General features: G+C 42.9%; 1 protein-coding gene across 1 annotated transcript in view; it reads left to right on the forward strand.

Annotated features, from left to right (window-relative positions):
- TMC2 (transmembrane channel like 2) overlaps positions 1–22,740 on the forward strand; it is an 84,617-nt gene that overhangs the window by 53,483 nt on the left and 8,394 nt on the right. Inside the window, exons 11-17 of the mRNA XM_007465381.1 lie at positions 4,668–4,856; positions 5,974–6,153; positions 7,606–7,755; positions 9,942–10,070; positions 11,748–11,815; positions 12,620–12,859; positions 21,385–21,510. Of these exons, the coding sequence (XP_007465443.1) occupies positions 4,668–4,856; positions 5,974–6,153; positions 7,606–7,755; positions 9,942–10,070; positions 11,748–11,815; positions 12,620–12,859; positions 21,385–21,510 (1,082 nt within the window). The remainder of the gene's footprint in view (positions 1–4,667; positions 4,857–5,973; positions 6,154–7,605; positions 7,756–9,941; positions 10,071–11,747; positions 11,816–12,619; positions 12,860–21,384; positions 21,511–22,740) is intronic.

The following is a 22,740-nucleotide window of genomic DNA, read 5'->3' on the forward strand; positions in this document are numbered from 1 at the left end:
AACCCGTGTCCCCTGCATCGGCAGGCGGACTCTCAACCACTGCACCACCTGGGAAGCCCAAGTTCTTTTTTTTTTAACTGAAGTATATTTGATTTACAATGTTGTGTTAGTTTCTGTTGTATAGCAAAGTGATTCAGTTATACATATATATTCATTTTCATATTCTTTTCCTAGGTTACTACAAGATATTGAATATAGTTCCCTGTGCTATACAGTAGGACCTTGTTGTTTGTCTATTTTGTATATAGTAGTTTGTATCTGCTAATCTCAAACTCCTAATTTATCCCCCCCTTTCTCCTTTGTAACCATAAGTTTGTTTTCTATGTCTATGAGTCTGTTTCTGTTTTGTAAATAAGTTCATTTGTATCATATTTTAGATACCACATATAAGTGATATCATATGGTATTTGTCTTTCTCTTTCTGACTTACCTCATTTAGCATGACGATCTCTAGGTCCATCTATTATTTCATTCTTTTATATGGCTGGGTAATATTCCATTGTGTGTGTGTGTGTGTGTGTGTGTGTGTGTACGCCACATTTTCTTTATCCATTCATCTGTCAGTGGACTCTTAGATTGCTTCCATGTCTTGGTGCTTATAAATAGTGCTGCAATGAACATTGGGGGTGCATATATCTTTTCAAATTAGAATTTTTGTCTTTTCCAGATATATGCCCAGGAGTGGGATTGCTGGATCATGTGGTAACTCTATGTTTAGTTTTACTATTCTCCACAGTGGCTGCAGTTCCCACCAATAGCATAGGAGGGTTCCCTTTTCTCCCCACCCTCTCCAGCATTTATTATTTGTAGACCTTTTAATGATGGCCATTCTGACAGGTGTGAGGTGATACCTCATTGTAGTTTTGATTTGCATTTCTCTGATAATTAGCATGTTGAGCATCTTTTCATGTGCCTGGTGGCCATCTGTATGTCTTCTTAAAAACCATTCAAAGTTCTTGATAGTCCAATGCTTCTCCTGTCTGATCAGTCAGACTTTTTTACCCCAGGACCTTGCAGAGGTCAGATCTACGCCACAACGGTGCTCGGTTGTCTTGCCTTCTTCACTCTCTTCTCTCCTGGCCCTTCTGGGAGGAGAAGTGGGCTGCTGCCCACTGATACCAATCGTTGCCTACAGAAGACAGGTACACCCACCAGGGACAGGGCTTGGGCTCAGCAGCTCACTACATGGGTTTCATGAGCCCCAGAGTCAGCTTGGCAGTGGGTAGAGCAGGGAGCGGGCTCAGTTCTGCTTCTCCTTCTCCTTCTCAGCAATGGGAAGCCTGTGGTGGAGCATCCAAGGGCACAGTAGGGGTCAACAAGGGCTTTGACCCTTCCTTCGGGACTACTAGAGAGAGACAAAGAAGGTCAATGCCTGTGAAGCACTTTGAACATATGGGAAGGAGAAGGCTTCCCCTCTGAGTCTGTTAAAAGCCACTTATATAACAGGACACATGTCGTGAGAACTGTGTGCATTAATGTATACTAACTACCTGATGAGTTAGTTGAAACTGAACCCGAACACAATAACTGTTAATTGATTGAAAAATCTCATTCCTTCTCCCAAGGCAATAGAAATAAAAACAAAAATAAACAAATGGGACCTAATCAAACTTACAAGCTTTTGCACAGCAATGAAAACCATAAACAAAACAAAAAGACAACCTACAGAATGGGAGAAAATATTTGCAAATGATGCAACCTACAAGGGCTAAATTTCCAAAATATACAAACAGTGCATACAACTCAACAGCAAAAAAACAAGCAACCCTATCCAAAAATGGGCAGAAGACCTAAATAGACATTTCTCCAAAGAAGACATACAGATGGCCAATAGGCACATGAAAAGATGCTCAGCATCACTAATTATTAGAGAAATGCAAATCAAAACTACAATGAAGTACCAACCTCACATGAGTCAGAATGGCCATCATTAAAAAGTCTACAAATAACAAATGCAGGAGAGGGTGTAGAGAAAAGGGAACCTTCCTACACTGTTACTGGGAATGTAAGTTGGCGCAGCCACTATGAAAACAGTGTGGACATTCCTCAGAAAACTAAAAATAGAACTACCATATGATCCAGCAATCCCACTCCTGTGCATATATCCAGACAAAACTGGAATTCAAAAAAGATACATGCACCCCTATGTTCATAGCAGCACTATTCACAGTAGCCAAGACATGGAAACAACCTAAATGTCCATCAACAGATGAATGGATAAAGAAGATGTGGTACAATGGAATACTACTCAGCCCTATAAAAGAAGAAAATAATGCCATTTGCAGCAACATGAATGCAACTAGAGATCATCATACTAAGTGAAGTAAGTCAGAAAGAGAAAGACAAACACTATATGATATCACTTACCTGTGGAATCTAAAAAATGACACAATTGAACCTATCTAGGAAACAGAAAGAGACTCATGGACATAGAGGACAGACTTGTGGTTGCCAAGGGGGAGGGAGGTGGGGGAGGAATGGAGTGGGAGGTTGGGGTTAGCAGATGGATGCTTTTATATATAGAATGGATAAACAACAAGGTCCTACCATATAGCACAGAGAACTATATTCAGTATCCTATGATAAACCATAATGGAAAAGAATATTTTTTAAAAGAATGTATATATATATATATATATATATGTATATATATATATATATATGTATAACTGAACCACTTTGCTGTACAGTAGTAATTAACACAACGTTGTAAATCAACTACACTTCAATTAAAAAAATATCTCCCAGGTACTTTGGTGTCTGGGAGACCTCATTTTCCATCCTGGCTCTGTCATATACTAATTTTGTCTTTCTATGAAAAACTTACTAATGCAGGATACAAGGTTAATAATTAAAAATCTATTGTATTTTTATACACTAGCAGCAAAGAATTAGAAAATAATTTAATTCCATTTTCAATAAAGTACAAAAAATTCCAAGGAATATAGATTTAACCAAAAAAAAAAAAAAAAAAAAAGTGAGACTGCCTACACCAAAAAGTACAAAACATTGCTGAAAGGAATTAAGAAACTCTAAATAAATGGAAAAATATACCATGCCCATGGATTAGAACAGAGGTCAGCAAACTATGGCCCAGGGTCCAAATCCAGCCTCCTGCCTATTTTTGTAAGTAAGATTTTATTGAGACAAAGTCATGCTCATTTATATATATATTATCTATAGATGCTTTCGTGCTACAGTGACATAGTTGAGTAGCTATGAGAGAAACCACGTGGCTTGCAAAACCAAAAAAAATATTTGCTATCTGGTTTTTTAATAGAAAAAAACTTGGCCAGAACTTTTTAATTAAAAAAGCCAGCCCCCTGGGCTTCCCTGGTGGCGCAAGTGGTTGAGACTCTGCCTGCCGATGCAGGGGACACAGGTTCGTGCCCCGAGAAGGTCTCACATGCCGCGGAGCAGCTGGGCCCGTGAGCCATGGCCACTGAGCCTGCACGTCAGGAGCCTGTGCTCCGCAACGGAAGAGGCCACAACAATGAGAGGCCCGCGTACCGCAAAAAAAAAAAAAAAGCCAGCCCCTGGCTTAGAAGACTTGATATTGGCCGAGTCGGGTGGCATATGGGATCTTAGTTCCCCGACCAGGGATCGAACCTGCACTGCCTGCAGTGAAAGTGTGGGGAAGTCCCAGAAGACTCAGTATTTTTCAGATTCAATTCTAAACTCCCCGATCTATAGATTTAAAACAGTCCCCATTGGATACTGAAATCTTTCTGGGCATTAGCAGCGGTAACTGGTTTGTTGTTGGGATTAAGGATAATGGATAGTGAGTGTTTAGCCCCACATCTAACACACAGTAAGTATCCAGTAAACCTAAGCTTTGTCAGTACATGTACCAAAGTAGAAGTAACAAGAAAAAATGTAATATTTTAAGATTCCTTTTTTTCTTCCAGTTTTATTGAGATATAATTGACATACAGCACTGTATTAGATTAAGGTATACAGCATAATGATTTGACTTACATACATCATGAAATTATTACCACAATAAGTTTAGTGAACATCCATCATCTCGTATAGATACAAAATTAAAGAAATAGAAAAAATATATATTTTTCCTTGTGATAAGAACTCGGGATTTACTCTAACAACTTTCATATATAACATACAGCAGTGTTAATTATATTTAACATGTACCTTACATCCCTAGTACTTATTTATCTTGTAACTAGAAGTTTGTATCTTTTGACTGCCTTCCTCCAGTTCCCCCTCTATCCACCCCATCCCACACCTCTGGTAACCACAAATCTGATCTCTTTTTCTATAAGTTTGTTTGTTTGTTTGTTGGGTATAATTGACTTACAACACTATGTTAGTTCCTGTTATACAGCAGAGTGATATTTCTCTACAATTCAAAATGACCACCATGGTCAGTCTAGTTATAATATGTCACCCTACAAAGATATTACATAGTCATTAATTATATTCCCCACTTTGTACATTTCATACTCGTGACATTTATTTTTCACCTGGAAGTTTGTACCTCTTAATCTCCCTCACCTATTCAAAATGTATTTTCTTAAAGAAAAGAATTATCCATATACCACCCCTCTGAATTCTTTCATTTCTGGAAATATAGAAAGTAGTAATCTCAAGGAACCCAACAACAGTGGTTTCTTGTTATTATTCACATCTCATTTTCACACATCAAGGAATCAATAGTGGATGAACAAGAGAGTAACAAAGAAGAAAATGTCCATCTGACAAGATTTCTCCGTGTCCTGGCCAACTTTCTCATCATCTGCTGTTTGTGTGGAAGTGGGTACCTCATTTACTTTGTTGTGAAACGATCCCAAGAATTCTCCAAAATGCAGAATGTCAGCTGGTATGAAAGAAATGAGGTGAGGAGGGCATCTCTGCTGAAGTGAATATTTCAGGAAAATACTGAAATTACCCTGGTTCCTATGCCATTCAGCTGAATTATTGAATTCTGGACTATAAGACTAATTTTAAAAAGTGAAATTACATCGCTTATAAATCAGTTGTCTAGTAATGCATGGGTGTGATTCTGGGCTTCCTTTTCTGTTCCATTGGTCTATATGTCTATTCTTGCACTAATAACACACCGATAAACTATGGCTTTATAGTATGTCTTGATATCTGACAGAGTGAGTTCTCTCATCAAGTTCCACAATAACACACATTAAGGTTTTATCGCGCTTGCATTGAATCCATAAATCTCTCCTGGGAATTTGACATCTGTGGTAGTTGGCAAAAATAGCTACAAATTCTTCCCATCCTTGTATCCACATTTTTTTGCAATGTGATTTTCTAGCTCCTCCCATGAAGAGGTGGTATCTGTTTCCCCATCCCTTGCCTTAGTCAGTGAAACAGTAGCAGCAATGATACAAGCAGACTTGAAAAGTGCTTGTATTTTGGAACTTGCTCTCTTGGGAACCTGAGACCTCCACCATGTGAATGATGCCCAGCTAGCCTCCTAAATGATGAGCGGCACATGGCCCAATTATCTCATCACCTTAGGTGACAGCAAATCCACCACCAGATGTGTGAATGAAGCTGACCCCAAAGGCCACACCCTGCACCACATCCCTCTACTGTTGGTTCCGTTCTGTGATCTGAGTTTCTGGTCTTCTATGCTCCTGAGATGAGGAGATTCTTACCTAGCTCACAGCTTTTACAGAACACAAAGCACTGCGCCATATGTTAATTCATTTACTTCTCAAAGATAGTTTGCCATTTTTATCAATGCTAATAACAGCAATCGTGGTGACAACCAGTCACAGAGCAATTAGGACCTGTGGAACATACACTGACTGCTCAGGGCTTGTTGGTGCCTTCGCCAGGGTCATACAGCAAGTTGTGGAGACCCCGGGGCATTTCCAGAGGCAGAGGAGGGGGCAAAAAGGAGATGGAGATGCATGGCCCTGGGGGTGCAGAGATGGTGGAGAAGCAAGTGATATTGATGACAAAACTAACCCAGCTCTCCCAATTTCTCAGGTAGAAATTGTGATGTCCCTGCTTGGGATGTTTTGTCCCCCTCTGTTTGAAACCATTGCTGCCCTGGAGAATTACCACCCACGCATTGGACTGAAGTGGCAGCTGGGACGCATCTTTGCACTCTTCCTGGGAAACCTCTACACATTTCTTTTGGCCCTGATGGATGACGTCCACCTGAAGGTAAAGACCACAAACACCCCCCCAATTCCTAGTGCCCACCAAATTTCTTTTTTAAATATAATAATTTCCTTGCACATAATTTATATTAATTTAAAATTTTTTGGAAAGGTCAGAAAAGTAAAATGAAGAAAAATATCACCAGATTCCTATGACCCATTGTTAACATTTTGCTTCAGTTCTTTACTGTCTTTTTCTTAGGCTTTTTCACATCATCTGCATGTCATTTGGTACCCTTAATATTTTATCTGTAGGCTTTCCCGTATTGTTTCTTAGCTGCCATAAATGTTTACCAGCCCAGTATGCGCCCACTGAGATGATAAGTCATGGTTGAGTTAACCTTTCATCACTGCTCTCCAGGTGGTTATAGCGTACCCACCAAGCCAGGCCCTGGGGGTACAGCAGAGAGCAAGACACGGTCCTGTTCCAGGGGAGACAGACTCATTCATCGAAGCATGCTGGGGCAGGTGCTTCAGTGGGAGCAAGCCCCGGGCAGTGTGGCAGTACACAGGAGGGGCTGCAAACCCCACCGTGGGGGATCTTAGCAGACCTCGGAAAAAGCAGAGGGAACAGCTCATGCAACCGGGAACTATGAGTTAGCTGAACAATAGAGTGGAGGGAAGAAGTGAAAAATGATATTGGGGGAAGGGCCAGATTATGATGCTCCTCTTTCCCACACGTCCCTCCTCATGAACTTTTTCCTGAGGTTAACAGGAAGCTACTGGGAGTTTCCCAGCATGGAAGTGACTGGATCTGACCGTTACCTACTCTCCACCTTCATTTCTTGCTTCCCTCCTACCCTAGTAAACTCCTTCACCCTCCTGAGCCTCACATTTCCTCCACGGGGCAAAATTCTCTCTTGCCTCTCTCTCCACCCTTCTCCCCATGTTTGACTAGTTGACTAATCCTCCTGCGTTTTGGCTCAGATGTCACTGCCTCCAGGAAGGGCCCTGTTGTCTGATGTGGATTTCCTCAGTCCCCCCCAAAAATTTCCCATAGCTCTTATCACTCTGGTTTGTAATTGTCTGTTCATCTCTGTCACTTACCAGCAGTGAACTTTCTGAGGAAATCTCCGTTCACTCCTGTGTCACTCCTGTTCACTCTTGTGTCACCATTGCCTTATATGCCCAGAATAGACCCTGAATAAATTAATCTCAAAAGAACAATGAGGAACTGAATGGATGGATGGATGGATGGACAAATGGATGAAGGGACAGATGAATAATAACAGAGAAGAAAACTTCCTGGAAAAGACCCAAGGACTTTAGCCAGTTGCCTCCCTCTCCTCTATAGATTGAAAGGCTGGGGAGGGCATTTCTGGAGAGACCTGTTGAGGGGTAGGGCAGGGGCTAGATGGTAGGGTTGTGGCATATTCTGGCTCTATTTCTTGTTCCTGTGGAAACATTGGACCTTCCCTGGCTCCTTCCAACCCCACATCTCCATCTTCCATTCTAGCTTTCTAACGAAGAGACAATAAAGAACATCACTCACTGGACTCTGTTTCACTACTACAACTCCTCGGGTTGGAACGAGAGCGTCCCCCGGCCACCCCTGCACCCTGCAGATGTGCCCCGGGGTTCTTGCTGGGAGACAGCTGTGGGCATTGTGAGTAGTTACACTCTCCTGAAAAGGTGATCCCTGTTCTCAGTTCTTCGTTATCCCTTCTTGATGTTTCCATTTTTAAGTCACCAAAATGTCAACCTAGCATTTCTTAGGAAAGTTCCACCTTTTCATGTTACCTTTTTTTCAGTGTCCCAAACATTTCTCTCTGTGCTTCATCTAGCAGTCTAATACCACTTGGATTTATTTAGAGTTTTACTGCAGATTTCACTGAAAGCCTGAGGTTCTCCACCTGGAAATCATGAATACAACTCCTAAAAGTTGTATACAAGATTTTGTGTGTATATGCATCTGTGCATTTTTCTGTAAAGAGAATTAAAGGTTTTCATGAGAATGTCAAAAATTAACAACTACCGGGCTTCCCTGGTGGCGCAGTTGTTGGGAGTCCGCCTGCCGATGCAGGGGACATGGGTTCGTGCCCCGGTCCGGGAAGATCCCACATGCCGCAGAGCGGCTGGGCCCGTGAGCCATGGCTGCTGAGCCTGCGCATCCGGAGCCTGTGCTCCGCAACGGGAGAGGCCACAACAGTGAGAGGCCCGCGTACCGCAAAAAAAAAAAAAATTAACAACTACCATTTCCCCTTAGCCACTTTCACTACTGTTCCTGTAGCTTACACAGTGTGGACTTCAAAGGCTAGTGTTCTTTGCCTTCCTAGGCAGAAACTTGAAGTATTCACAGGTAACACAGGGATCAGCTGCCTTTCTTTTCCTCAACTCCATCTCTTTGCATGGGGTTTCTATTCACCTGCAACCCCTGAAGAATCCATGCCCATAGAGCATTGGACAGCAGTGTTTTTAACTGAGGTTGATGAAGTCCCATAGAGGAGAGGATTATATCACACACTTCATCAAACACTGCCTACAAGTCCACCAGCAGATTATTTTCCTGAGGCAGGGTTTCCTTTCCACAGGGTCCTGGGGGCTTTTTCTCCCTGCTTCCTTCACAGAAGGCTCAGACTCATGACTTCTCATCTCCTCCAGTCTAAATTCCCCCATTCTCTTCAAATCGTCCTCATCTTTGATATGTGGAGCAACTCACATTTCTAAACCCATCACAGTGTGTAACAGAGAAAGCCTTCAAGTCCGTAAAACCTACCCTCTTTAGAAGACAAAAGAGAGTTCGTTACCTACATGATTCCTTTGGAATATTCTGCTATAGAATTTCTCTCTTCCTTCCTCACATCTTGGAAGGCATCTCTCTTGCCCTCCTCCCTGAATGCGCATCACTGATTAAAACTTGTTTCCTTCTGAGTTTGTTGGTAATGATGGGTTTGAGGCGTTATGTCCTGCTCACCTATGTCCACCACCACCTTCACCCCAGGCCCCAGAGCATCACCTTGCATAGACGTGGAGACCTGATACAAGTCAGTTTGTGTTTTACTTAAGAGTAATAGTCTGAATTCTTGTTAAGGAAAAACCCTGAAAACTCATCAGCCATTCATCCAGCAAGCATTTTTTAATCATCTTGCAAGATACAAAAATGAATAGAGCAGACCCTGTGTACCCTGGGAACTCCAAGTCTATTAGATATCTGAAAGATTGTGATGAAGTCGGGTAGATCTTTCCAACTTTTCAAAAAAAATTAATAAATTATATGTACTCTACACATCAAAGAAAACTTTGTTCCTTTGCTTTTGGCTCTTCTTCTATGTGCCTCTGTGAAAAACCTACATTATTTTCTCTACATACCCCCCAAAAAAGAAATCCAGTTAGCAGGGGTGAAGAAAACCAGCTGCTTTCCCCAGGGACAATGGTCAGATTCAGTCTTAGCTGGGGCAGCTGGCACTTCAGAGCAGATGCGGGGAAGCAAGGAGTGAGCCTTCAGATCCTACATCTATGCAATAGTGCTGATAACTACCAAATACTGGGTATTGCCAACTGCCAGGCAATTTGCATACGTAATCACTAACTTTCCCAGTAACCTTGCAAGGTTAATGTATCAACTTCAAAAGGTTGAGAGACTATTCCAAAGCAATAAATTAGTAACTTGTAGAGCTGGAACCTATAGTAAGCATTGTTCAAAGCATGGGGTCTTTTATCTGCACCACCATTAATCAGAGGGTCACAGAGAATAATAAGAGTGGGTGGGGGAGCGTTGGCATGCAGTCAGTTGGGAGAAGCAGGCATGGTCAAACCCTGACCATCCCCTTTCTCTTATGTTCCTCCTTGCAGGAATTCATGAGGCTGACAGTGTCAGACATGCTGGTAACGTGTATCACCATCCTGCTGGGAGACTTCCTGCGGGCTTGCTTTGTCCGGTTCATGAACTACTGCTGGTGCTGGGACCTGGAGGCTGGATTTGTAGGTCACCACTTCATGGACGTTGTGCGGAAAGGCGTTCCAGTCACCCTCTCTGACGCAGTCAGATGCATTCTGTGCATTTCTTTAGACGCTTAATGACAGTCGCTACTCTGTGAAGTGGTATTTCATTTTTTCTCAGCAGGACACAAAATCCAGTAGATAAAAAGGTTTTTTTTTTGTTTTTTTTTTTTTTTGCGGTACGCGGGCCTCTCACTGTTGTGGCCTCTCCCGTTGCGGAGCACAGGCTCCAGACACGCAGGCTCAGCGGCCATGGCTCACAGGCCCAGCTGCTCCGCGGCATGTGGGATCTTCCCGGACCGGGGTACGAACCCGTGTCCCCTGCATCGGCCGGCGGACTCTCAACCACTGCGCCACCAGGGAAGCCCTAAAAAGTTTTTAAAATATTTTCAAATGTTAAATTTTAAATTCCCAAGATTTAACCCTCCTATATTTGGATTCTGCATGTTTCTTCCTTTAATCCACGCTCACCTGACTTTCCCTCTCTCTCTCCTCACTTTGTTTCCCTCCTTCTCTCATTCTTGTCACTTTTTATCTCCATTTCTGGAAGACAAATTGGGAAGCAGGTTTCAGCTGGCCTCACAAGGACACTGACTCCCTAATGCTCACACACTTTATGTTCTTTCAAACAGTTGACAAATTTCCAAAACTCTGAAAATCAGAGTCAGGTTGAAAATCTGCATCTGGCTGAGGTGGTTCCTTTCCATGAAAAAGAAGATGACAGTGGGGCTTCCCTGGTGGTGCAGTGGTTAAGAATCCGCCTACCAATGCAGGGGACACGGGTTCGATCCCTAGTCCGGGAACATCCCACATACCACGGAGCAACTAAGCCCGTACACCACAACTACTGAGCCTGCACTCTAGAGCTCGCGAGCCACAACTACTGAAGCGTGTGCGCCTAGAGCCCGTGCTCCGTAACAAGAGAAGCACCACAATGAGAAGCCCGCGCACCGCAACGAAGAGTAGCCCCTGCTCACCACAACCAGAGAGAATGCCCACGTGCAGCAGCAAAGACCCAACGCAGTCAAAAATTAATTAATTAATTTTAAAAAATGATGAGAAGGAGAAAAGAGAATTGGAGGAGAAATTTATTTATTTTGTTTTTATAGCTTTCTTTACATTTGACTCCTCATTTAATTATTTGCATTTTGTTATTTATTTGATTTACTCCTTGCTTATAATTTCAAGTTACATTTCTGATTAGAACATTGATAAAATGTTCTCTTGGGGCCTCCCAAGAACACACTGTCAGCCTGCAGGCCATAAAATGTAAAAATTCTTTCTCTGTTTTTTTTTTTTTAGTTTGGCTATGCTGCACAGCTTGCGGGATCTTAATTTCCCAACCAGGGATTGAACCCAGACCCCTGCAGTGGAAGTGTGGAGTCCTAACCACTGCACTGCCATGGAATTCCCAAAAAAATTCTCATTATTTTAATTGGAGAAGACATTGAAGAAAGTTTCAAGTTTGAGAACTTCAAAACTCTTTTTTAAAAGTTGAAAACATGTTAAAGAAATAGAACTCTGAATCTAAGGTTCCTCTCTGGTCACCAGAGCAGGCTCTTTGGGGTGGAGTGGCTTGGTCAGTTTGACCAGTAGTGGGATCTGGCTGACACGACCTAACAGGCTTTCTCTCTCTCCTCTCTCTCTCTCTCCCTCCAGCCCTCATATGCTGAGTTTGATATTAGTGGAAATGTGCTTGGTTTGATCTTCAACCAAGGAATGATCTGGTGAGTTATCCATTTCCTCTGGTGATCACCTCATTCGGGGAGTTGAAAAGCTGGAATCCCAGGCTTTGCCTCTCAACCAGCTAGAGAAAGGCTGGACAAATCATCTGGCCTCTCTGAGCTCCCTTCTTTTGCTTGAACAGGACAGTGTCTGGCCTACCCACTTGCTACCATATACGTAGAGAGGGGAGAGAAAAGCTAGGGAGAGAGTAGGAAAAAAGGAAGAGGGAGGAAAGAGGGAGGAGAGAGGGGAGAAGGAACAAAGGAAAAAGTAGAGTGGGAAGGAAAGAAGAGAAGGAAAGGGAGGGAGGGAGAAGGAAGTGGAAGAAAGGAAAGAGAGAAGGAGGCAGGGAGATAAACGAACTGAGGAACTTCCCTCTGAGAAGGAGTTAGAGGAGGCTGCCTGACTTCAGCCAAAGGCTTTCAAAGGCTCATGGCAAGCCAATATCCAATTCTTTTAAGTTAAGGACTTCAAATACTTTTCTGAGCAGCAATGCTGTTTAATGGAGACCATGGAGAAACAGACAAGAGGCCATGTAATTTGCTCCATGCCTGGCGGTGGAGCAGTGGTAAAATCCTGGCCAGAACCCAAGCCAGGAATGCTCAGAGAGTCCCTGTCCTGAGGAATGGATGGCTATGGCTTGGTGATAAATGTCCTGGTTAAATGGGAGGCCCCTTCCCTTGGGACCTACAGAGAAAGCAACAAGGCCTCCTGCCCCTAGCCCATCAGTCCCGTTTCATTGTGCCGTCCTTCCCCGGCCTCTTCTGCTGTCGAGCCAACCAGGTGTGCGGTCTCTGCCCTTCCAGGATGGGCTCCTTCTATGCCCCAGGACTGGTGGGCATCAACGTGCTGCGCCTGCTGACCTCCATGTACTTCCAGTGCTGGGCAGTGATGAGCAGCAACGTCCCCCACGAACGCGTGTTCAAAGCCTCCCGATCCAACAACTTCTACATGGGCCTTTTGCTGCTGGTGCTTTTCCTCAGCCTCCTGCCAGTGGCCTACACCGTCATGTCCCTCCCACCCTCCTTTGACTGCGGGCCATTCAGGTGCACAGCCTCAGCTGCAGGGGAGCACTTCCTCTCCCAGGGCAGTCTGCTCAGAGATCTCAGGCTCAAAATTCCAGTTCTGGTGTCACGTCAGCCTGCGAAAGGCCACGGAGCATGAATGCCATTCAACAGAGCTTTCTGCAGGATGGAGATGTTCTATGTCTGTGCTATCCAATATGGTAGCCACCAGCCACATGTGGCTGTTGAGCACTTGAAATGAGGACCAAGAAATTGAATTTCTAATTTTATTTCATTTAAATTAATTTTAATTTAAATAACCACCAGTGGCTAATGGCTACCATATTGGACAGCACAGCTCTAACCTTTTAACATATGGATAACCTACTGCCCTGGATTACCTTGCCGTGGGATGAGTAACAGGGGGCATTCTGAAAATGAAATGACCGTACATTTACGAGTCCCATTCAAATGTGAAGCCACTACTGAGACTCTTGACAGGGTCCTCATGCTCTACAGAGCACTGTAGGCTCAAGGTATAAGCCAGACTAGTTTCAGAGACTGGACATTTTATATAAAGAGATAAATAATTACGTAAGGAGGTAGATGGAGAGAGAATGTGCATCTACTGCTCAATTTCCAAATGCGACACCCTCTGAAAACAAATCCCTTTCTTTTCTGCATAAAAAGTGATTCTGTGGTTCAAAAGTTTGGGACACGCTGCCCCTTTTATCTGCCACCTCCTCACTTAGAAATGCACAATGCACACTCCTTTATTCAAGCCTCTGAAGAAACGTGCTGTGAGAGACCGTGTGCAAGCCGGTGCTTCCGTCCCTACTGACCACAGACCCTTGCTCCATGGAACACCATCTAGGGCAGGGAGGAGGGTGAGGCTAGTAAGGTGCCCACCCTGCACTTGCACAACCCCAAGGGCAGTACCTCCTTAAACTGTGCACCCCAGGGCCTCACCCGCCTCACTCCAGTCCCGACCCTGCCTACTAATGTGGATCAACACGCTTTGGGAAATGCTGAACTGACACTTCTCAGTTTATAATGGACTGACGTTGATAAAGCCCTGTGCTTGGTGCCCCACAGCAAGGGCTGTGGGAGCTCAGAGGAGTCGTTAGCAGGAGATCTCACAGCAGAGTGTGATGGGGCTGAACGGGGGTCCAGACAGAAGGAAAGGGGGGCTGGATCCAGAGTGGAGGACCGTGCTGAGTGGCAGGAGGCCTGGGCACCAGGCTGAGGGACAACCGCATGGCAGAAGTGGCAGAAGCTTCTTTAGGCTTCTTCCTGAGCAAGGTTTGGAGGACTGGACTCTGGGTGCAAAGGGTTCAGCCGGTGCCCCTTTGCCCAGACAACCCACCTGTTCCAGGCAGGAGGCCAGTGAGTAGGCCCATGTCGTGTCTGGCCCTCGCCACCTGCCCCGCTCTTGCTTCATCTGCTCCCTGAGGCCCTGACAGCTGACACCCAGATAGCAGAGGAAGGGACCCACAAGTGGAGCCCAGGAGGACACATTGCTGCCACCTCCTTCCTGTCACTTTTCTGATCAAAACCCACCAACAGGGCTTCCCTGGTGGCGCAGTGGTTGAGAGTCCGCCTGCCGATGCAGGGGCCGCGGGTTCGTGCCCCGGTCTGGGAAGATCCCACATGCGGCAGAGCTGCTGGGCCCGTGAGCCATGCACATCCGGAGCCTGTGCTCCGCAACGGGAGAGGCCACAACAGTGAGAGGCCCGTGTACTGCAAAAAAAAACAAACCACCAACAGCTAGAACATTCATTCCTCAAGCATTTTTACAGCTGTCCTCTCACTTGCTTCTGAGCTTTACTCAATGGTCACCTTTTCAGGCCTTCCCTGGAGACCCTAACTGAAATCACACACACACACACACACACACACACACACACATACACACACACACACACACACACACACACACACATCTTGTCATTACTTCTGTTTACCACATCTCTTTACCAACATCTAGCATGCCATTCTTTTTCCTTTTTCATTTTGTTTGCTGTGCATCTCTCCCACCAGACCATAAGCTCCGTACAGGTGTGATTTTTTTTTTTCTTATTTTCTTCCTGCTTTACACCCAGTGTCTAGGAGAAAATTTATGGTCAGTGCTTGAACCAGACCCTTCACCTGGCAGAAATTCACTTTTAGGGTTTGGACCAGATCCAGGCAGGCAAGATAAATGAGTGAGATGGGCAGCATTGTAGAGTGTACAGTTAAAAGTAAGGGTTGGTAAACTACATCCCATGGACCAAATCCAGACCACCTGTTTTTATAAATAAAGTTTTATTAGGACACAACCTCACTCATTTGCTTACATATAATCTATGGCTGCTCTCTAACTACAACAGTAGAATTTGAGTAGTTCCAGCAGAGGCCATCTGGCTCACAAAGCCTAAAATCTTTTTTGGAGAAAAATTGCCCCCACTCCTGATTTAGAGCATAGACTCTAGAGCTGGCTCTGTCATTTGCCAGCTGGGTCATCTTGAGCAAGTTACACAGCAGATTCATTGCCTCTGAGATGGAAAATTTCACAAGCTTTGTTAATTTGTTCAGCTATGCCTTCTCCTCTGTATATAGTTTGACCATTATCAGTTGTAGCACATCACAGCAGATTCCACTTTATTTCAGTTGTTGCTGTGAGGATTTAGTGTGCTGTTATCTGTAAAGTACTTGGAGGAGTGTGCTAATCCATAGTAGGGCATATATACGAATTTGTTAAGCTTGAGCCCTGCCCAAATTCAGGGTAGCTGGTACTCATAACAATGCTATGAGGTGGGAAGCATTATCTACACCAGGGATCAGCTAACTTTTTTCTTTAAAACCTGATAGTACATATTTTAGGCTTTGGGGATCAAGAGACAAAATCAAGACTATTATGTAGGTACTTATATAACAGGAGAGAAACAAATGCCCACAAAGTTTTTACTGGCAAAATTCAAAATATGATAATAATAGAGTATAATTTTTTGTAAGACAGGGCTACCAGTGAGAAGAATGGAGTTCTCTTGAGGGGAAGGAGGTGATATTTCACATAATAGAGGTTCAGAGTTACTTTTCTCTATCATCAAAAATCAATTGTCCTGCCCAGATAGTCATCTTTGCTGCCAGATCCATTTTTGTGCCAGACATGGCAACACATCTACCACCATAGAAAAAAAATTTGCCATAAAGCTTTATTACTGCCAAGCCATCGGACTGCTGTGCAGTAGGGTAAGTCAGGATATTCTGTTTCTATTTCTGATAAAAATTCACAGATATGAAAATGATTAAGTCATGAGAGCAAATGAAGTTTACCATTGACACTATTCACTCAATTGTACATGATAGATTCAGATATTTTCTACAAATTACTTACTGATGAATAAGAAAATGAATAACCATAGTCTGCACACACTGAAAATTTCACAAGCTTTGTTAATTTGTTCAGCTCTGACTTCTGCTCTACATACAGTTTGACCATTATCAGTTGTAGCACATCATAGCAGATTCCACTTCATTTCAGTTGTACTAAATTAGTGTTTTTTCAATTTCTTTGAGAAAATTTCACCCATATATGTCCTGCACAGAATATTCATAGGAGTTAATTCTTCAGTCACTTCAGACTTGGCATTAACTCCTCAAATAAACAACTAAGCAGTATCAGAAACATCTATTGACTCATTAAGAGCCAAGGAAAACCACCTGAGATCACTTGCCTTGTGTTTGAATGTCCTCAACTCTTCAAGCAACTGCTCTTGCTGGAAAATCTAAAAGTCTTAAGTATATTTTCTCTGAATACATTCCTTCAGCTCCTACAATTTAATTATTTCATCACTGGTAAATGAGGACCATGATTTTGGAAACTAGAGGAAAGGGTATCCTTGTTATATAGAGACAGAAAGCTTAGATAAACTATGTCCTTCAGTTGTATTGAAAGCTGAATTTGTAAATGATAAACTTCTATATTTAGCTGAGGATATTTCTTTTTTTTTCTTTTTCTTTTTTTTTTTTTTGGTTGCACCGCGTGGCATGTGGGATCTTAATTCCCCGACCAGGGATTAAACCCACGACCCCTACAGTGGAAGCACAGAGTTTTAACCACTAGACCGACAGGGAAGTCCACAGCTGAGGATTTTTCTTTTTTTTTTTTTTTGAAGATCAATCTTAGTAAAAACTTTTTTCTCTGTTTTTTTTTAATTGAAGTATAGTTGATTTACAATGTTGTGCTAATTTCTGCTGTACAGCAAAGTGATTTAGTTATACACATATATACATTTTTTTATATTCTTTCCCATTATGGTTTTTTTCCAGGAGATTGGATATATTTCCCTGTGCTATACAGTAGGACCTTGTTGTTTATCCATCCCATATATAATAGTTTGCATCTACTAATCCCAAACTCCCAGTCCATCCCTCCCCCTCCCTCTCTCCCCCTTGGCAACCACAAGTCTGTTCTCTATATCTATGAGTCTGTTTCTGTTTTGTAGATAAATTCATTTGTGCCACATTTTAGATTCCACATATAACTGATATCATATGATATTTGTCTTTTTCTGACTTACTTCACTTAATATGATAATCTCTGGTTGTATCCGTGTTGCTGCAAATGTCATTGTTTTGTTCTTTTTAATGGATGAGGAATATTCCATTGTATATATGTACCACATCTTCTTTATCCATTCATCTGTCGATGGACCTTTAGGTTGTTTCCATGTCTTGGCTATTGTGAATAGTGCTTTTATGAACATAGGGGTGCATGTATCTTTTTGAATTATAGTTTTGTCCAGGTATATGCCCAGGAGTGGGATTGCTGGATCATATGGTAGTTCTAGTTTTAGTTTTCTGAGGAACCTCCATACTGTTTTCATGGTGGCTGCACCAACTTAACATTCCCACCAACAGTGTAAGAGGGTTCCCTTTTCTCCACACTCTCTCCAGCATTTGTTATTTGTAGACTTTTTAATGATGGCCATTCTGATCAGTGTTAGGTGGTACCTCATTGTAGTTTTGATTTGCATTTCTCTAATAATTGGTGATATTGAGCATCTTTTCATGTGCCTACTGGCCATTTGTATGTCTTCTTTGGAGAAATGTCTGTTAAGGTGTTCTGCCCATTTTTCAGTTGGGTTGTTTTTTTGTTGTTGTTGAGTTATATGATCTGTTTGTATATTTTGGAGATTATAGCTGAGAATATTTCTAAGTGTTGAAGGTGCAGCCTAGTTTCTTCTTGCTGTTTATACTAAAAATGTGAGAAGAAAGAGATAAATCGAGGAAGGAACTGATAAGCAAAAAGGAACCAGGACTTGATGATTTGGGAAATTCTCAGACTGTCCAGCTGGCAGAAGACTCTAAAAACAGACCCACTGTTAGGAAAGCATGCTCTAAGGAGAAAGCCAAGGAGGAGGCTGGACAACCTTTTGCTAGTGCTTCTGAAGGATCTGAATATTCATTCACACAGATGATTCTTTTAAGCATGTAACTTGGATCCTCTCAACCATCTCAGCAGAAGCCAGAAATAGAAATGGAATTATCCAGGAAAGATCTGTGTAGGACCCTCTTGTGTAATGGACTGAATTCCCACAACATACATGGAAGCCCCACCAGGTATTTGAGATTGTTGTATGAGCAGTATCACAGCTTGGACTGAATGGGGCAGAGAAGAGACAAAATGAAGGAAAGCTGTTGGACTCCAAATACTCTATAGTCAGTAAACAGGCTGATCAAATCTACTCAGCTGAAACCTGTGCTACTCTTCAGGAAAATGGAAGGATGACTCCAAGGCCAGAGTCTTGGGCCTGGAGGGCAGAGCTGCAAGCAGGCACAGAGGGTTGAGCTAAGAGAAAATCATTCTCAGGCCTTTGAAATCTAATGGAATTTGGCTGATTGGAATTCAGAATTGCTGGGAACTGGTGATTCCTTTCTTCCTTCCATTTTCTTCCTTTTGGAATTGGAATATCTATAACTGTTATCCTATGGCTGACCCACCATTGTATTTTGGGAGTAAATAACTTGCTTTCTAGTTTCACAGCTCCACAGATAGAGAGAAATTTTGCCCCAAAATGGATCATACCCAAAGTCTCACCTACACCTGATTTAGATGAGATTTGGGACTTTTGAGTCCATGATATTTAGATGAGATTTTTGGACTCTGAGTTGATGCTGTACTAGGTTGAGACTTTGGGGCATGTAGGGATGGTGGTGAATATATTTTGCAGGTGGAATGAGTATGAATGTTTGGAGGCCAGAGAGCAGCCTGGTGGGCTGAATAATGGCTCCCAAAGATATCCAGGTCCTAATCCCTGGAACCTGTGGATGTTACCTTATACATGAAAATGGTCTTTGCTTATCTGATTAACGATGTCGAGATGGGGAGATTGTCTGAATTACCCCCAGATGGGCCCTAAATCACGTGTCCTTATTAGAGGGAGGCAAAGAGATATTTGACTACAGAAGAGCAGTAAGTGATGTGACCTTGAAAGCAGAAAGAGATTTGAAGATTCTATGCTGCTAGCTTTGAAGATAGAGGAAGGGACCATGAGCCAAGGAATGCAGGGAATGAAGCTCTAAAAGTTGAGAAAAAGAAACAGATTCTTCCCTAGAGCCTCCCTCTGAAAGGAGAGCAGCCCTGCTGACACCTTGGTTTCAGTCCAGGGAAACATTTCAGACTTTTTGGCCTCCAGAACTGTAAGAAAATAACTTGTATTGTTCTAAGCCTCCAGTGTGGTAATTGGTTACACAGTAGTCACTGAAAACTAATGCATCATCTAATACGTCATAATTCAATGACAAAATAATCCACATTCTATTGTGACTTAAGCATCATATTTGAAGTCCACTTTTCTTGTTTTTACAAAATGGGTATGTAGTAGTAATTTAAAAAAATAATAGGGATTTCCTGATGGTCCAGTAGTTAGGACTCTGCGCTTTCACTGGCGAGGATGCGGGTTCAATTCCTGGTCGAGGAACTAAGATCCCACAAGCTGCAGGGCACAGCCAAATAATACTACTAATAATAAATTAAATGTTATAATATCGTGATATGCATGACACTTGAAATGCTGTCATGTTATAACTACATCATTGCAATTTGTAGTGTGCTGTGCAGCAGTACTAAGCATTGAGATGGCCACAGATGTTTGCTAACACAACTACTCATCTCTGCTATTATAGCACAAAAACAACCAGAGACTATACATAAATAAATGAGCGTGGCTGTGTTCCAATAAAACATTTACAGACACTGAAGTTTGAATTTCATACTTCGATTTTTATGTGTCACAAAATATTATTCTTCTTTTGATATTTTTCCAATTATTTAAAAATGTAAAAGCCATTCTTAGCCCACAGGCCTTATAAAAACAGGTAGCAAGCCAAATTTGGTCCATGGGCCATTGTTTGCTAACCCCTGATTGACACATAAGGGAAAAATGAAGCTTCTAGATGCAACATTTTGGAGGGCGCTTATAATTTGACAGCCCCATACTCAATGTTTTATATGAATTCATGTCAATGTCCTCTAAACAATCTGAGACAAATGCTGTTATTATATTTATAATACCATATTGTATATACTATTTTATTATTGTACTATATTATACGGATGAGGAAACCAGGGCAGAGAAATTTTCAGTATCTTGCCCAAAGATATCAAACCTCTGCAGCACTAACCAATAGAACTTTCTATATGAGGGAAAAAAATCCACATCTGCTCCTCAAATATAGTAGCTATTAGTCACATGACTCCTTGAAATGTGTGACTAAGAAACTGAATTTTTAATTTAATTTAATTTAATTTTAATAACCACATTGAAAAGTACAGCTCTAGTGGGGAGAGTGAGGGTATGAATACAGGCAGAAAGTGAGTAAGTAAATTGTCCATGGTGTCCCACAGCTAATAAATGGAGGAGAGAGGATTTAAATCGGGAATTTCAAACCATAAATTCCAGTTCTTGGCACCAAAGCTACCAACCAAAAGCCAGGAGCAGACAGTAATCTCTGGGCAGCTATTTGTGGAAGGCAGTCTGCATAATGGTTCTTAGGTATTTTTGAAGAAAATCAAAATTACTGTTGTGAACTATCCAAGAGCCTGCCCTAGGCAATACTGGAATTCTCATCTGAAGACTAATTGTAGGTATTTTTGAGTCACCAAGAGGCTGTCCATCACATCAGTAACTGGAGAGCTGCCTCCAGGCCCAGGGACCCAGAGGAAGCTCCATGTTGGTCTCGTAGCTACATCACAGGCCATTTTCTCCCATGAGAGTATAGGAGAAAACCCATTTTCATCTTGCCGAGAAAGGTACCAGGCACAGGAGACGGAGATAGTCTGAGAGGTTGTGAGGCCCCGGGGACTTGAAGCTGGGAGCCAGGGTGCTGAGGCAGCTCTAAGCCCTCGCCTACAGAGCAGCCCCACGTGGGGGCTTTTTCCACTGCAGTCCCTGTGGAGAAGAGCTCTGTTCTTCCAGGAGAGTAGTCGTGAGTGGCGGCCTGGACCCTCCAGGGTATGGACACAGCGGTTTATACCATATGAGCTTCACAGCACACTATAATGTACTCTCTCCTCTTTCCAGTGGGAAAACCAGAATGTATGATGTCATCCAAGAGACGGTCGAGAACGATTTCCCAACCTTCCTGGGCAAGATTTTTGCTTTCCTCGCCAATCCAGGCCTGATCATTCCAGCCATCCTGCTGATGTTGTAAGTTAGCCAGGGGCCATGGCTCTGCCTCGTGGAAACCTCCCCGAGACTTCCTTGGCAGGTCCTTCTTGTCCTCTCAATCTGGATTTCCCAGAAGCAGATCCTCAGACAAAGACTTAAACGCAATCTAAATTGCAATTGGAGGGGGCAGTGTGTGTAGGGAAGTAAGACAGAGAAGGGACAGGAAGGTGCGTTCTTACTACTGGGGTGACTTTAATCCTGCTGGGAGTTCTGGCAAAGTGTGCCTCTGAGTTATCCTGCTCAAGGGTGAGGGATCCGGGGCATCTGTAGACCAGTTCCCATCCATCACTTGTTGAGTGCTGCTGGGAGATGTGGAAGGGAAGAGGCGTTGGTTAATTGCCCGGCAGTTTGGGCCAGCTGCCTTCATGAACAGAATGATTTCCGAGTGTGGGGCGGGGCTTCAGGCACTGGCAGCTGTAAGTCTTTCAGTGAGCACACTGAAGATAGGGCCCAAAGCATAAGGTGAGTACTGGCATTGTCTGCAGCACCCTCCAAAACATCCACAGGAAATATCAAAGACCCCTTCCCCAAGAAAGCTGAGGCCTGATGCAGCCTGTCCCTGGCTGGGCCCGCAGGACTTCTCTACAGAGCACCCGTGCACTAGAGTGTTCGGTGCATTTGTCACCATCCCTCTCACAGACTGAAGATGTGGGTGGGCTTGGCGATATCTGTATCCTCAACACCAGCCCCATGCCTGGGGCGTAGGAGGCAAACAATGAACGCTCAAGGAAGAAGCAGGGCAGGAAATTGTGAAGTATTCCTAACGTACAGAAACATACAGACAAGCATGTACAAGATCACAAGATTAAACAGATGTTAACATTTAGCAATATTTGCTTCAGATCAGTCTCTCTTTTTAAAAGAAAGAAATGTTACACTTCAAGCCCCACCCTGTCTTTCTCTCTCCCTCCCTCTCCAAAGGTGACCACTATTTGGATTAGTTTTCATCATTTCCAATCTGGACCATTTAATCACGTGTATGAAAAAATTTCAAAAATTTTTCATGACTCGTTCAGACTACACAGCTTTCCTCACTCACATTATGTTTGGGGGACTTTTTCATGTGGATACATGTGGACTTTTTCATGTGGATACATGTGGATACATGAGCACACATTTTCATGGCTCTGCTGTATTCCATTGTGTCACAAAAATAATCAATATACACTCTATAATAGGAATAGAAAAGAGTTTTATTTGAGCCAAACT

The sequence above is a fragment of the Lipotes vexillifer genome, unplaced genomic scaffold, assembly GCF_000442215.2.
Source record: "Lipotes vexillifer unplaced genomic scaffold, Lipotes_vexillifer_v1.1 scaffold875, whole genome shotgun sequence".
Taxonomy (NCBI): Eukaryota; Metazoa; Chordata; class Mammalia; order Artiodactyla; family Lipotidae; genus Lipotes; species Lipotes vexillifer.